The sequence below is a fragment of the Hesperophylax consimilis genome, chromosome 17, assembly GCF_061612785.1.
Source record: "Hesperophylax consimilis isolate HC1 chromosome 17, BYU_Hcon_1.0, whole genome shotgun sequence".
Lineage (NCBI taxonomy): Eukaryota > Metazoa > Arthropoda > Insecta > Trichoptera > Limnephilidae > Hesperophylax > Hesperophylax consimilis.
This window is the reverse complement of record NC_142852.1, coordinates 7,967,100-7,983,698: the sequence shown is the minus strand read 5'-3', so window position 1 is coordinate 7,983,698 and position 16,599 is coordinate 7,967,100. Positions and strand designations below refer to the sequence as shown.

Sequence of the window (16,599 nt, the reverse complement as noted above, 5' to 3'; positions counted from 1 at the left end):
AAATCAGATTTAGACAGTGTTGTGTCTCCGGGGTTTTCTCTCAAACTCTCTAAATTCAATAAAACTCCGGCTTCATCAAAACACTTGGACTCTTATTGTGATAGATTGACAATGCCTCTCATATCTTAATCGGCTTAGGTTCTCACCTTATTTACTATCATATATCTCAGCTTTATACTTTTAAATTTTTGCACTGAGTGTACGGAGGCATCATAAGGATGCACTATTCCTGTATAAAGTAGTTAACAAGAATATTCAATGCCCAGAGTTGCTAAACAAGATTCAATTCAATGTACTTGCGCGTTCAACACGCTCTTCTGTCCTGTTCAGGGTGGATCAATGCAAAACGAACTCTAAGCAGTATTCTTGTCTGAACAGACTATGCAATAATTACAATAGCCTATTATCTACTGTTGATATTTTCAGTTGCGAACTTACCAAATACAAGAGGTCCATAAAATAATATTTCTCTGATGGTTTGTGAATAATGTTATGTCTCTATTGTTTATATTTCTATTATGATTTGATTTATATCTACAACCTCTCTCCATGGCTATTAATTTTTCGTATATAATCTTTTGTTTTGCATAAATTTTTGAATTCGTATTCCTTTCTTACAAATTTAATTTACTTATTCCTTACTATGCTGTCTCAGTAGAGGTAAAATCACAAGGAGGAAATCCATAATTGGTTTTATTTTGGCTAAGTATGTAATACTTATGTACAAACTGAAATAAATGTTAACTATCGATTTCCTGAAAATTAAAAATAATGTATATATATATATATATATATAATTCTCGACAGCTAAACGCCATGTATGGGTAACTTAATATACTAATCTAGTACCATCTATAGGTGAGCTCATACACTAATATTGAGGATATAACAGACCCCCTTCCTCTTGTTTTGTATAAATTGATTACTTAAAAAAAAGAAGTTATATTGATAAGTGCAACGTCGTGTTTCATAGTTAGTAAATGTAATATTATTTTTATATCCAATAGTTGTCGATCGCTTCTCCTTACAGACATCTCGTTTATTGACTTAATTAAACAAGGAAATCGACTTCCTTATGATTGTCATGTTTTCTGACGTCTCTGCATTACGAAGAAGTGAAGAAAGAGGCACTTGTAAGGTTTTTCCCACGGACCAATAGATTACACAGCTCCAAGCGGTTGCAGCGTAGGAATAAATCAATATATTGAATGATTAATGCTATCAGTTACTTCCTATGCTTACCTAACCTAATCTAAGCCTACCTAACATAACCTAACCTTACCCAACTTAACCTAACCTTACCTAACTTAACTTGAATTAATGAACTAACTAATTATCACGCCTTTTCCCCTCATGGATTTGCAGACATTATATCACATTCATTCATCTGACTCTAGACATGGCCCGAATCGAGTACCTATTTGTTGCACTTGATCGTGCCATGTCTTCCTCTGGCGTCCTCGACTTATTCTACCATTCATATGCTCGTCATATATTCTACTTACACTCCTTATGCTCCACACGTCAAAACCAGCGTCCCTTTCTTGACCTTACTCGTTACCATTCCGCTTACATCAGTCGTGCATTCTTTGTGAATCTACACTTTTCTCACACGATCATACACGATTTAAGCCAACTTACGCCTCAGGGATCTCATTTATACAGCATTCAGCCTAAAATACAGCTAAAACTAACCTATTCTAACCTCACCCGACTAAATTTAACCTGAAATTAACAACTTAACATTGTTATAAGTAACAATTAGTCGCCTAAAATATCAATACAAGTTGATTTAATTACTAGTACATATTGAATTATTTTGCGTGTTGGGAATAAGTCGACGTAGCTCAGTGGTCCAGAGCACCTGACCAGACATCAGAAGGAGCGGGTTCAATTCCCGTCGGCGGCATTTATTTATTTATTAACGGACATCGTCCAAATTACAAAATAATAACACGAATAAAGTAAAATGAAAAATATAGGAGTAGACAAAGGTACATGAAATCAAAGACATATGGTAGATATAATATAAGAAAATAAAGTGACAAGTCGAATCAAGTCAAGAATACGCCGTGGGTCAGGACCACAAGACACTTATAATATTCCGTCACTTGTTTAGCGACTGGCAAAAATCATTCAGACTTATCCAAAAAAGTTAAAGTTTTGACTTGAGTTGACCAGTTCTGGACAATGGTGAATAATATCCAAAATTTGTCGAATGATGGTTGAGGAAGAGCAGTTCATTATTTCTGAGTCTGTGCGAGGGGATATTGAAGGGAATGAGTTGCAGTAGAGTAGGTGAATCAATAATACCATTTATAATTTTGAAGAAGCAAATGAGGTCATTTCTTTCCCGACGGACTTCCAAAGGAGAGAGGTTTAGAGTTAGTTCAATTTTATCATATGAGTATTTGCCTTTTTCTAATCCTAGCCTCCTATCAATCCCTCTTAAGAACCGATGTTAAAACAGATTCAATGCGTCGAATGTGGACAGCATAAAAAGGAGACCAAATAACACAAGCATATTCAAGATGGGGGCGAACCAAGGAGCAGTAAAGAGTTCTAAGGGTATTTACGTTTTTGAAGTCCGAAGTGATTCTAGTGATGAAACCAAGTAGTTTGAGGGATTTATTAACGATTGCAGTTATGTGATCCCGAAAAGAAAGCTTGCTATCAAGAGAGACACCAAGGTCTTTAATAGATGTAACAGTTGTTGAGCAAATATTTATTTTTACTCAGGAGATATTTTCAGTTTGTATTGATATTTCAGACGACTAATTATTGCTTATAATAATTTGTTATCCTTTGTGCTATGCATAAATCCTTGTGGTATAAACATTAGTTTATCATTAAAAAAAAGTTGGTTAGTCTACGTTTTCAATCCTTTACTAGTTTCTCCATTTAAAACAATATTTTAATAAAGTTTGTTTTTTCCATTACAGAATTGCTAACCTAAATATTTTGATGTATCAACTCTCTGATGTTTGAATAAATTACATTTGTTTTTCAGTTATTTGACATACTATTCTATATCGACTTCTTTCGAAGTAGACCGATCAACATATCGACAAACTTGTCGAATTCCGCCCCTCGCTTAAGGCGACATAATACTCTAATAACTGTGGTTTGCTCGACGTTCACATTTTAATTATTTTTGATGAACGTATTACTAAAATCTCAAATATTTCTAGAGGGATATCTGCGGATGCAAGTTATTTATATTTAAAATTAATAAAAACAGGACTTTACAATTAAAATATTATATATAAAGCGGTTTTGAAACTTTATAAAACGTTTTTCAACTATAAAATTAGCAGAAAGCACCTGATTTTATTTTTTAAACGATGAATCAGTATCGTCCCGAGATATCGCTCTAGAAACATTTGCGATTTTAGTAATACGTTCATCAGAAATAATTAAAATATACCCCAAGGAAAGATCAATTTTCTTGGCCTGTTAGGCTAAAGTCGACCGTAGGTCCATCCATTACGCCGAATTATAAGAGATTTGATAGGGCAATTTCAACCGCAGTTCCGTACAATACACAAGGGCCGCGCGTCGCATATTTTTGTGCACGACTTCTCCACTTACGCCGTTAAGATTCCGAATTTTAGTGTCTCGTCTTTAGAGGAAGCTATAAGCCAAAAATGTGTATATTCTTGGTATACCTTATATTGTAAGTAATAGGCATTAAAATGGCTTGACAAACGGAGTCTACAAACGTTTGATTTCAAGCACAAAACTGGTTTTTATTTATTTTCTAAATAATTTTATAAGAAAGCAAAAAAGTTAATCAAGTGAAACTGTCACAGATAATCTTAGCTATAATACTGTATTTTTTAAAAGTTGTTTCTTTTATGCGTTCATACATTTCAATTAGAAAAATATTTTTTTTAGGAGTTTACATTTATATTTTTTATTGAGTAATTTATATTTCTATTTGTATTCTACTCAAGCGAAGCGATAGAAAAACCTTCAATTTAACTAAAGCATATTTTTGTGGAATTCATAATGTACACCAATTCGTTATAAAGATTAATCAAAATAGTGATTTGGCATTAAGCTTCGCCTTAACGATCAATTAGACGATCGTACATATAGACCAAATGCAAAACGGTCGAGTTAAAACAAGACTTAGCTACGCTGTGTCAACATATAAAAAATATAGGTTAGGTCATTAAATAGTCGTGTTTTAAAAAAGTAATTAGTTTCGCATAATTTCGTGAAAATTTTAACTTCAATGTTTTGTTGTTTTTCCGTGAATAATTTTTTGTTATTTAACGTTTGTATTATTTTTTTGAATTGTATTTCGTGACTCAAGTTTCTTGCTAAACGTATAATGTTAACAATGGATTGAATGGAAAGTTTTGCGATAAGTTCCACTGGACGAACCTAGAGATTACGAGTTCAAATACCAACGATGACTACGTGAATATTAATGTTTTCGTGAACGAATGCAAATGTTGTAAGTGGAAATTAAACCACTTCTCGACATCCGATCGGGTTGAAACTCTGCAGATACACTCGATATCGATGACAATGCATTCTATCAACTTTTGGTGGCAATCACGTACACACATGCGGACATATATGCATATCTGTGAAATTCGATGATATTATTTCATTCGATCTTATTCAACTGGGATTGATTTGGCACTGTTGGTAAAATTCTTGAGTACAGTTCCTGCGTAGGAAGGTTCAATCTTCAGTCATACAAAAAATTTATTTTTAAGTTTTAAAAGACATTTTAAAATGATGCATTATAGTAAAAAAAATATTAATATAATTTGTTGCTTTCGAAATTTTTATCAATCGCACAATTATTACCCTTATCATGCTATGCTGTGCTAGAACATCAGTTCTGCCGCGTGGTATCGTGGTATTGACGGCCTTCGTGGTTGAGGGGTAAGTCTCCCGACTAGCAAGCTGGAGGTCGCGGTTTAAAATCCCGGCGTGCGCAAGTAAATATTATTTGATCAATTCGTGTTATTTCGCAATTAATTCATTTAAAATAATATAAAGTATACTTGCAGCACGTTCTAAGGTGAAATATACTCTCAGTATCACCATTGTGTAAGACCATAATTTAGAATTGAAACATTGCTTGAAATTGCTTTGGTGACCAGATCTGAATAGACAGGTACTTCCCCACCTTCCTCTTATCCATCTCTTTCCCCTTTCCACTACTTTCAACCTCAAAACATACCCTAATTGGGGATGCTATAGTCTCACTGGCTCCAGAAGTTTGGGAGCAGTTGGGACTCTTATGCGATATTCACAAAAAAATCTTGAACAAGCCGTGGAGAAGACAATATATTTTCATTACACTCCTTTCTCTGTCCATCTTATCTACATATCCCAACCAGTGGCGGCCGGTGGTCAAAATATGTGGGGGTTCACCGGATTACAACATTAAGTCATAAAATAAATTAAATAAAGGTACATACCTATTTATAAAGAAGTTCTATTCTCTGTTCATTTTGTTTAGCAAAGACCTCTATCAATGCTTAACACTGATAGTGCGTTCAGTCTGTCCTGGCTCAACGTGTTTAAAGATTTTATTCTTTTTAACGTTGAGAAACATCTTTAGCTTTCAACTGAGGTCATTCCAAAGGTCACGAATGGTGCACAAAAGTTTTAGTAATTTCACAGTCTCGGGAAAGTCTTCTAATAAACAAGTACTATAAAAAAGTTGTAAAATTGATAAAGCGCCGTTAGCTTTTGAAAAATCGTCGCGGGCGTAAATTGCACAGAGTTTACCTTTTAGGTACTGAACTTTATTTAGGAAGTCATACGTTTTAAGCGTCACATTGAAATCATGTTCTGGGAAATTTGACCTGTATCGATTTTTATTAAATAGCTCATTATGGTGTTTACCTTAGGCACGGTAGCCTGAATCCAATTGCATTCTGATGTCAACTTTTCCTAAAACCTTTAAGCTCAAAACTTTTTGTAAATGTAAATGATAAGAATTATGTTTTTTGATTTTTTCATAAAGGTGAGTTACATCAGTAACACCGCTGATTGTCCAAACTGAATCAACATCGTAAATTAAACACGTAAAACAAAATAAACTATTCAATTGATCACATGCACAGAGCTACAAGCTTTGTTATACATTGTTTTGTTAAATGATCGAGTAAACTTCTTCGATCCAGATTTGCACTCTTATTTTATTATCAGTTCAGGTTTTAGGTGGACCGACATTTTTTATTATCACTTTGTTTTCAAAACTCGACCTATTATTCTTAATGTATTCCACATTCAAACTCATTCTTAATTTATACGTTGAACAAACACAAAAGTAATCATAAATTAGTATAACATGCAATTGATATGCCTTATTAATAATTGATATACAAGATCGATATAACCTGCAATTAAACTTCAAAACTTTCTCAGAGTAAGAAAAGTTTTAAATTCAAGAGACAATGCCTGGCAACGGCGAGTACTGACTGAACTGATAATAAGTAATCTGACCATCACTCATCTCTTAATGACAAGTTTTATCCTGTATGAAGAAGCGTAACATTCGCTGAAAAATAGCAGATGGTAAATTGAAACAACGATATCGACAATAATATCAAACATACGCGTTTTAGTTTAACTTTCTACTGAATAAACCGTTCCTTCTGATGTGGTGGTAAAACTCCGAACGCCGTTCTTGATATGGTATTATTTGCAAAGAATAGTATGTAATGGTATGGACCCACGCTTTCGACTGTTCCACAGAATATGCGACAAAGCAGTTAAATTTTGGATCGCAATCGAAAACGAACTGCTACGAACATAGGCACAAGTCAAAGCGGTCTGCAAGTTAAGCGCGCTTAATAAGTAGGTACCTTTTGAATGAGATATTATAACCGAACCGAGTTTCGTATTGTGATTAGCCATGTCGGAAATCTTGTTGGTTGTTCGGCGCTCGGGAGCACATATTAGCTGGCCGCCACTGATCCCAACCATTATTTCCCGATGTCCACATTGTTAACACGTTCATACATGTTGCTATTTTACCACACACACACCCAAGGGATTTCAAACATCATTTTAAAATGTCGATAATATTCTTTAACGTTATCGTATTTTCGTCAAAATTATTTTTGTTCATTTGCAACCAGTACAAATTTGCATCAATCTATTTGCATAATCCTCTTGAAGACATAAAGCCCGTATTACATCACCAAACTACTTAATCTAATGCATACGCCTCTTGACGTGTTACTAATTGGGCTTTATATTTGTTGTTTTAATTTATTTTCAAGGTTTTTCGGTGTAAAACTTCTGTATTTCACTTAAGGCGATGCCATACGTAGTAATGCAAAATCATTTGTTTTTGGTTTGAAAATTTGATCGCCTAGAAATGTTTCAGATGCTTTAATTAAATACTGCGAGTAGAATACATCTTGGCCTTTGAAATAATAGAGTATTTTTAGATAAGTCTTTTTATAAGCCCAAAAAAAATAATGTAAAGGCCTATGAAAACTGCTTTAAAGTTCAAAATCTCCTACTTACGAACCCATTTTCGGTTATGATTTTATTGTATAATGTGGCAAATTAAGATATTTATAAAAAGATCGAAAAAAAGTTAAATATTTATGCATGAACATCCACAAAATAAAACAAAAGGCTCTTTTTGGCCATGTTTTTTTCTTGCATAAATCAAAACAGGCGGATGGTGTTAAGCGGGAATTAAAACCTTATCGCCATCTACGTAAGGGTTGTTATTGATAGTGGCTCAATTCAAAATATTACACGACGTAGTGCATCGCCAAAAACATCATTTTTATAGATATTACATTTTGAACCGTCAATTTTTTTAGCCATAAATTATATAATTTTGAAATTATGTTAATACTTTCAAAACATCACGTGTCATCATTTTATTACCTTCAAAGTTAACCGTGTCATTTTATTATATATATACGTAGGTCATACAAATCACGATTTGATGTTTTATATTCATGTCTCGTCTTTTGCATTTGGAGTTTCGAAATGTCTCATAAACTTTCTTTCTCATAGTGTCGTTACATTACGCATTTTTAGATGGCGCTGTGTACATATGGTACATGGCAAATTAGAAAATTACTTATTGCTTTGTAATACTTGTGATAATAAATAGAACTCGGAGACGCGTTGAATTGTAAAATCATTTATGAGCGAATTAGAAACAATGTGGAGATCCTGAAAGAATGCAAGTAATGAGCATGGTTAAGAATGGGAACCTTGGTTTTTAAAATTATGAAGTAATGCCAACACAATGTACAGTTAAATAAAAAAAACAAGATTATGAAGAAATCAACAAACGTGCAAATGAATTAATCAACGAGCGTAGTCAATAATTGTGACGATGGGGATTTCAACAAACATGAATGTGAATTAATCAACGAAAAGGGTCAAGAAATATGTGAAATAAATCTACTGATAAAGATGCGGAAATCAACAAATATAGTCATTACCAACATTTGAATGATTTAATCAACGAACATAGTGAACGAACATGAAGATGAGAAAATGTACAAATATTAAAATGAATTAACTAACGAACATAGTCAACAATCGTGAAGATGGGGAAATCAACACATATAAATATGAGAAAATAAACAAATGTAGTAAAAAAACATGAAGTTGGGAAAAATAAACAAACGTAAAGATGAGGAAATCAACAAATATAGCCAACAAACATGACGTTGAGGAAATCAACAAAAATGTCAACAAACATGAAGATAAGGAAATCAATAAATATAGTCAACATAAAAAAACACTATATTAATAGTTCTCAATTTATGTATTATATACAAGTGTAAATAATTGGTAGACACTGTAATGTATGAACAGAAATTAATTAATAATTAATTAATAAAGTCAACAAACATGAAGATGAGAAAATCACCAAATATAGTCAACAAACATGAACATGCATTAATCTACGAACATAGTCAACAAACATGAAGATGGAGAAAATTAACAAACATAAAGATGAGGAAATCAACAAATATAGTCAACAACCATGACGTTGAGGAAATCAACAAAAAATGTCAACAAAAATGAAGATGAGGAAATCAATAAATATAGTCAACAAACATGAAGATGAGAAAATCACCAAATATAGTCAACAAACATGAAAATGCATTAATCAACGAACATAGTCAACAAACATGACGATGGGGAAAATTAACAAACATAAAGAGGAGGAAATCAACAAATCTAGTCAACAACCATGACGTTGAGGAAATCAACAAAAAAAGTCAACAAAAATGAAGATGAGGAAATCAATAAATATAGTCAACAAACATGAAGATGAGAAAATCATCAAATATAGTCAACAAACATGAAAATGCATTAATCAACGAACATAGTCAACAAACATGACGATGGGGAAAATTAACAAACATAAAGAGGAGGAAATCAACAAATATAGTTAACAAACATGACGTTGAGGAAATCAAGAAACATGAAGATGAGGAAATCATCAATTATAGTCAAAAAACATGAAGATGAGAAAATCACCACATATAGTCAACAAAAATGAAAATTCAATTAATTAATCGACGAACATAGTCAATAAACATGTAGATGGGGAAAATTAACAAAGGTAAAGATGAGGAAATCAACAAATATAATCAACAAACATGAAGATGAGGAAATCAACAAACACGACATGAAATGAAGTGATCATGATGTAACGAAAACGAGAGATCCAATTAAAAAAGTTATTCCATAAAATCGACTCCTTTCACTTGTTTCCTGATTGTGCCACTAGTTTCTGGACGCCATGTATGTATATTGGTTTTGCTGATATAATAATATTTATGTTTTCCATTGTTTCAGGTGGTCAGGGGAGTTAAACTGGAGGACGCTCACATTGTGAGAAAGCGTAGTACTGAGCAACCACTTAGAATAGTTCTATATTATGACCACTCCGTATACAGGTAAGGCAAATAGATACTGGCTTCTATTCCAGTTATCTTTTTTATTTTCTGTGTCTTGTTCTGTTTCATGTTTCGTTTAAATTTATTTGTATTATCTTTTTTTTTTTTTTTTTTTTTTTTTTTTTCTTTATTTTGGCTTTCACCCATTAAGAGTGATCTTGGCCATACATTACAACATTTTTCTTATTAATAAATACAACAAATTACAGGATAAAATTGACATGATTGACAAAACAACATTGATAAAACAACATAACATAACATAAAGTAACATAAATAAACCAAACATAACATAAACATAACATAAACATAAACATAACATAAATATAACATAACATAAGCATAACATAACATAAACATAACATACTTAAAATAAACGGTACACAGCTGGTAACAGTAGATTATCACAAAATTATAAAAATAGGAACCTGTGTACAATATAAGTGGGCGCTTTTCGTTATTAAACCAAAGATTTTTCTAAAATTAGTAGCGTTTTTTTAAAATAGAATTATGAAATGGGCAATCTTATAAACAAACACAGCATATGGGAGTAAACAAATGTGATTATAAAACATAAAGAAAAACATAACACAAACATACTATGAACATAACATAAACATATCATAACATAACATGCACATTGTATTATCTTCTCCAATATAATAAAATAATTTTGTTTGGATACCACTTTATTGAGTATATAAATTAATATATAAACCAACCGGATTCGGTTCAAGGGATCCATACAAAGTATTTTTATTCAAGTGAAGCCTGTCTGCTCATTAGGTACATCACTACTGTAAAGCGTATCACATTTGTACGTCGCACACTAACTCTGTGTGAAACTTGGTACCTACTACGGTAATGATTTATAATAAATACATAACACAATATGGCGTACGAAGTAATGCACCAATTTCACCAAAGTAGCACTAAATCAGGTACTATGTATTTATATTCATAGTTTATGTTTCATAGTTTATATTTCTATCTATATATATAGTTATTGTTTTTACATTTTAGCAGTAGTTCAAGAAATGAGCGCGGTATATATTCGTATTGCCGTATAATATAATTTGTTCTGAATTCATGTTTTAATTCAGTGAAAACAATCATGCACATAATTTATTACACATTCTAGTTACAACGCTTACCTCATACTCTGTAAATTTTAATATTTTATGTTACCAGGTTAATTCGGTAAATCCGATTATAATATATGCTACCAGATTAATTTTTTCTACTTCTCACAAAACAATGTATGTGTACTTATATTTATTATATACATTTTCTTTATTACACAACTTAGTTTCAGAGAAAAATGAAACTTTTTTTTTTTTTGGTTTTTGTTATGTAATTATGTACATTTCAGTAATAATATGAACTAAACATGTCAATTTGTCTGTCCTAGAACGGGAAACTTTCCTAGTTGGACAGGCAAAGCATCCAATATGTAATATGTACTTTCTTTTGATAAATAAAAAAAAAAAAAAAAAAATAAGTTATAATTATAAATATAACCACAAAGTGATTCCTTCTTGTGAATGTTTTTGTTTTTATTTACATTTACAGAACTTGAACAACTCATCAAATTTCAAAGGTTTTCCGAGAGTTCTGTTATTATTCAAGTTTTGTTAAGCAACTGGCCCATACTAGAATAATAACAGAATTTGAATGTTTACTTTGAAATTTGATGAGTTATTCCAGTCCTGTAAAAAAGTTTGCCATAAATGTGTTAATTTATATTTTTTTTTTGTAGAGTAAGTTATGAACTTTTTAAAAAGAAAAACTATATTATGGATCTAACCTTACCTAACCTCACTTTATCTTGCCTAACCTGACCTAACCTAACCTAACCTTACCAAACCTAACTGAACCTAGCCGAACCTAACCTAAAAAAACTTAATCTTGCCTAACCTGACCTAACCTAACCTAGCCTTGCCAAACCTAATTTAACCTAACCTAACCTAACCTAAAAAAACTTAATCTTGCCTAACCTGACCTGACCTTACCTAACCAAATTTAATCTTGCCTAACGTGACCTAACCTTACCGAGCCAAACTTAATCTTGCCTAACCTGACCTAAACATACCTAACCAAGCTTAATCTTGCCTAACTTGACCTAACCTAACCTAACCTAACATAACCTAACCTAATTTAATTTTGCCTAACTTGATCTAACTTAACTTGACATAACCTAACGTAACTTAATCTTGCCTAACTTGACCTAACCTAACTTGATCTAACTTAACTTTAGATAACCTTAACTAACCTAGCTTGACCTAACCTAACCTAACTTAAAATATCATGTTTAACTGCAAACCGAATTCTTGGACCAAAATATGCAAAATATAACATGTAATTATTTTTTTTTTACAGATTGGAGCCTGAAAAATTTGATCTCATTAATGTAAGTTACTTTCTTAATTATTAATTATGTAGGTACTGTTCATTTGTGTTACTGGAATGAATTTTAATTATCTTTCGTTTACAAATTAGATTACTCCGACTTGACAGCTGGTAACAGTCGCTTGCTCGACGCTCACATTTTGATTATTTCAGATGAACGTATTACTAAAATCACAAATGTTTCTAGAGGGATCCCTACGGATGTAAGTTATTTATATTTAATATTGATTTTATAAAACGTTTTTTAACTATGAAATTAGCGGCAAGCACTAGGTTTTATTTTTCTAGACGATCCCTTTAGAAACATTTGAGATTTTAGTAATACGTTCATTAGAAATAAATAAATTAAACCCCACGGAAATATATTTTTTCTAGGCTTGCTAGAGCAAATTCGACCGTAGGTCCATCCATTATGCTGGGGCGCGCGCTGAATATTGTTTTTATACGACTTCATCACTTATGTCATTCACACTTTATTTTAGGTATTTGCTAGGGCAAATTCAACCTTGGGTCTGTCCAATACACTAGAGCCGCGCGTCGCATATTTTTGTGCACTACTTCGTCACTTACGTCGTTAATATTTCGACTTTATTTTAGAGTATTGTTTCGTCTTGAATCAATTGATTAACATTCTTAAACGTTTTCTTCTTTTATTGCAGAACACCATATTACCTGGGGCGGTACAGTTTTGGGAGAAAACATTAATGGTTCGCAAGACTGCGGACGTAATCAAACTCAATAGGTAAGTTTATTATATCTGATTGTAAATCCGTCTTTCCGCAGGTTTAGGCAGAGAGGACATTCAGCCAAACAACTCGGTCTTGGCAAACACTCCTCGCTTTATACACGTTCATACATCGTCTCTTACAAAACCTCTTATTATTCTGACTCTTGACTCAAGTACCTATATGGTTCTCTTGATCATGGGGTCAATTTCATCCCCATTTTTTGGGAATAATCTTGAGGTTTGGTGAAGTAGAAACGTTAATGGTGGGGAGTGTTATTCGGATTTGGTCACCAAACACAGCTAAAGCCATTTAAAGTTGCGTTTTGATTCTAAATGGTGATCTTTCACCAGGGCTGTATGGTTGCCGCCGCCCCGGGAACCATTTATTCGATAACCAACACCTCTGCCATAAGTCGCCATAAGTGGTTCGCTACGTTTGGTGTCTTTGCAGGGGTGCCCGCGTTAATAGGGTGACACTATGTAGATTGCATTTAGTTATGGGTTTTCCAATAAGAGGTGTTATTTTGATATTCAATCGTAAAAGATCAATGGTTTCGTTGCTTGTGTGGCACGTAGCGCCGTCTTGTTGAAAGTAAACGTTGCCCAGATCAATACCATCCGATTCCGGCCATAAAAAATCATTAATCATCTTTCGATAGCGCAATCCATTCACCGTAACTGTTGCTCCAGCCTCATTTTAGAAAAAGTATCCAATGACTCCGTCGGACCATAAACCGCACCAAACAGTCTCACGTTGAGAATAGAGAGGCTTTTCAACAATAAGTCTTGGGTTTTCTGAGATTTTTGCCCCAGTTGCGACAATTTTGCTTGTTGACTGAAGCCACCGAGGTGGAAATGGGCCTCATCACTCAAGATGATTTGCATTTGATTCACTCAAGTGAATTTTAATCATTTCAATGCGTTGTTAAAGCGTGTATCGTTTCATTTCTATTAATGGCGTAGTTTCTACTTGTCAAATGTCAAAAAATGACAGCTTCAAAAGTAACATCTACCGAAATATGGGGCTATTCAAAATAACACCTCTTATTGGAAAATCCTGTACATAAAGATAGCAGCCAATAAAAATATATAGCACTGTACCGGCAAGTCGAAGATCCTCGGTTCAAATCCCAGATGCGCCTATATGTTTCTGTTTCAAATTTTCCTTTGAGAATCGCTAATACTTTCTCAATAATAATAATAATAATCAATAATATTATTACCATTTGTTATTTCGGCTACTGGCATTATACCTAGCTCTCTCATTCAAAATTTAGGCGTATTAGATCTGTCAAAAAATTTATATATAAAAATGTAAAAATCAGTCATTTTAAATACATGTAGGATTACGAAAGATTTTTTAAGTATTTATGTTGAGGGATCAGTAGGATTTATAGGCCCTGTTAGAAGTTCTACCGAGCCGAACCCTCTGATATGAAAATATCTGGAGTCGGTGAATTATTTTCCCATTTGATCTCTGGTGAGTTGACGTGTTGTTCTTGTATTATTTTGTATTTATTTTGCTTATATAATGCACTTGCATAATGTTGATTGACTAGATGATCATTTGTGGACAAGTGTGTGGAAGGGTTTAGTTTTTCCTGCGGGGAAGATTTAACCCGGACATAAAGTCGGAAAAATAAAAATAAATTGTTTGTCTGAATGTTGTGATGTGTATTTGGAAGTTTCTACCTAAAATGACTTCACACCTGTCGTAAGATGAGGTGACGTAGAATACACGAATGCACACCACTAAATTGCAAGTCGACTGTGAACAATGTTAACTCGCGAACTGAGGTTGGTTGGTTTTTGAAGGTAAACCACTCGCGTCTGACATTATAAACTATCTATAGAAGGAATGAAATAATGCATTATTGTCCAGTGGCGTAACTAAATTGTACATAACCCCAAGGCACATAGAAACTACTAATTTCAAGTGTCTGTGCATCCCGCTAAAGAGGAAGCTACAAGCCAAAAATGTGTTTATTCTTGGTATACCTTATATTGTAAGTAATAGGCATTAAAATGGCTTGACAAACGGAGTCTAGAAACATTCGATTTCAAGCACAAAACTGGTTTTTATTTATTTTCTTAATAATTTTATAAGAAAGTAAAAAAGTTAATCAAGTGAAACTGTCACGAAAATCTTTAGCTATAATACTGTATTTTTTTAAAGTTGTTTCTTTTATGCTTTCATAAATTTCTGTTGAAAAAAAAATTTTTTTAGTCGTTTACATATATATTTTTTATTGAGTAATCTATTTTTTTATATGTATTCTACTCAATCGAGGCGATAGGAAAACCTTCAATTTATCTAAAGAATATTTTTTGGTATTCATAATGTACATTCGTTATAAAGATTAATCAAAATAGTGATTTGGCGTTAAGCTTCGCCTTCGCACGGAGAAAAATTAGTATTGCTAATTTATTTAGCCCCCTTTGGGTATTTATTTATGTTCACCAAAAATATATGTTATTTTTGAAGATAATATTTAAACATTTATTATGCCGAAATTTTAAATATATGAAATTTCCTAAATAGAAAAAAAATCGCAAATTAAGCTTCGAAAATTATTAAAAACACGTTTTGTTCTGTTATTTAATATGTTACAGGCATGAAAAAAATCACAGCGTATCTTTAAATGCAACTAAAACATTTGTCGACAGATTTTTGCTTTATTTCAAACTAGTCGTGTTTTATTAAATATTTTCACCATTTTCACTTAATTATTATCGTATTTTAAAATTAGTGCGCTCCCTCTAACATTCGTATTTACATATCTCCCTTTCAAAACATCTTTGAACGCAATATATATGTAAACCTTCTGGAAGAAATTCTCTAAATGATGATGAAAACACTATCGAAATCCGTTGAGTAGTTTAGAAGAACTAAGCGCACAAACAGACAGACGCGGATAGCGACTTTATTTTATACTATTTAGAGATAATTTATTTATCCTTGGGGACATAAAATTAAAAGTTGCACCACTGCACGTGTTCATGGATCATTGCTGCATCGAGTGTAATATAATATCAATTTATTGTTTTATTGCTTCGTAGTTCGTGGCTCTTTCCTGGTCTGTATTTTAACACTATATGGTCGGGCATTTTACCGCCAAATTGGGGGCGGGTGTTTTTTTAATTTTAGCGCCAAAATTAGACTTTCCGCAAAATATTCATATCGTATGATCTATTTGTTATTTTTCGATGAAACTTTCAGTGTTTTACTTTAAAAAGATGTCTCTATTTATTTACTTAGCAATGTATGTGTAATTCATTTTTTTTATGAACAAAAACTTTCTACTTTCTTGGGACTTATAGAAAAAACAGTATTTCACAATCGAAATAACTTTATTAATACAAAATTACAAGATTAGTTAGAAATTTTCAATACATATAAACAAAAACTATAACCTAATAGTGCTTCAATGTGTGATAGCGTTCGAAACACTTTCCTTTATGCAGGGGCACATTGCAAAACTTGCATAAGTACCGCGTTTCACTGCGTAGTTTGTGAGCGCAACATACGCGACA

At 32.6% G+C, this 16,599-nt stretch overlaps 1 protein-coding gene across 2 annotated transcripts in view; it reads left to right on the top strand.

Moving 5' to 3' along the window:
* Window positions 1-16,599, top strand: part of Invadolysin (leishmanolysin-like peptidase, invadolysin) — a 122,774-nt gene that overhangs the window by 84,137 nt on the left and 22,038 nt on the right. For both annotated transcript variants that reach the window (XM_089641496.1, XM_089641495.1), the window contains exons 2-4: window positions 9,829-9,929; window positions 12,309-12,339; window positions 12,998-13,080. In XM_089641496.1, the coding sequence (XP_089497622.1) occupies window positions 9,829-9,929; window positions 12,309-12,339; window positions 12,998-13,080 (215 nt within the window). The remainder of the gene's footprint in view (window positions 1-9,828; window positions 9,930-12,308; window positions 12,340-12,997; window positions 13,081-16,599) is intronic.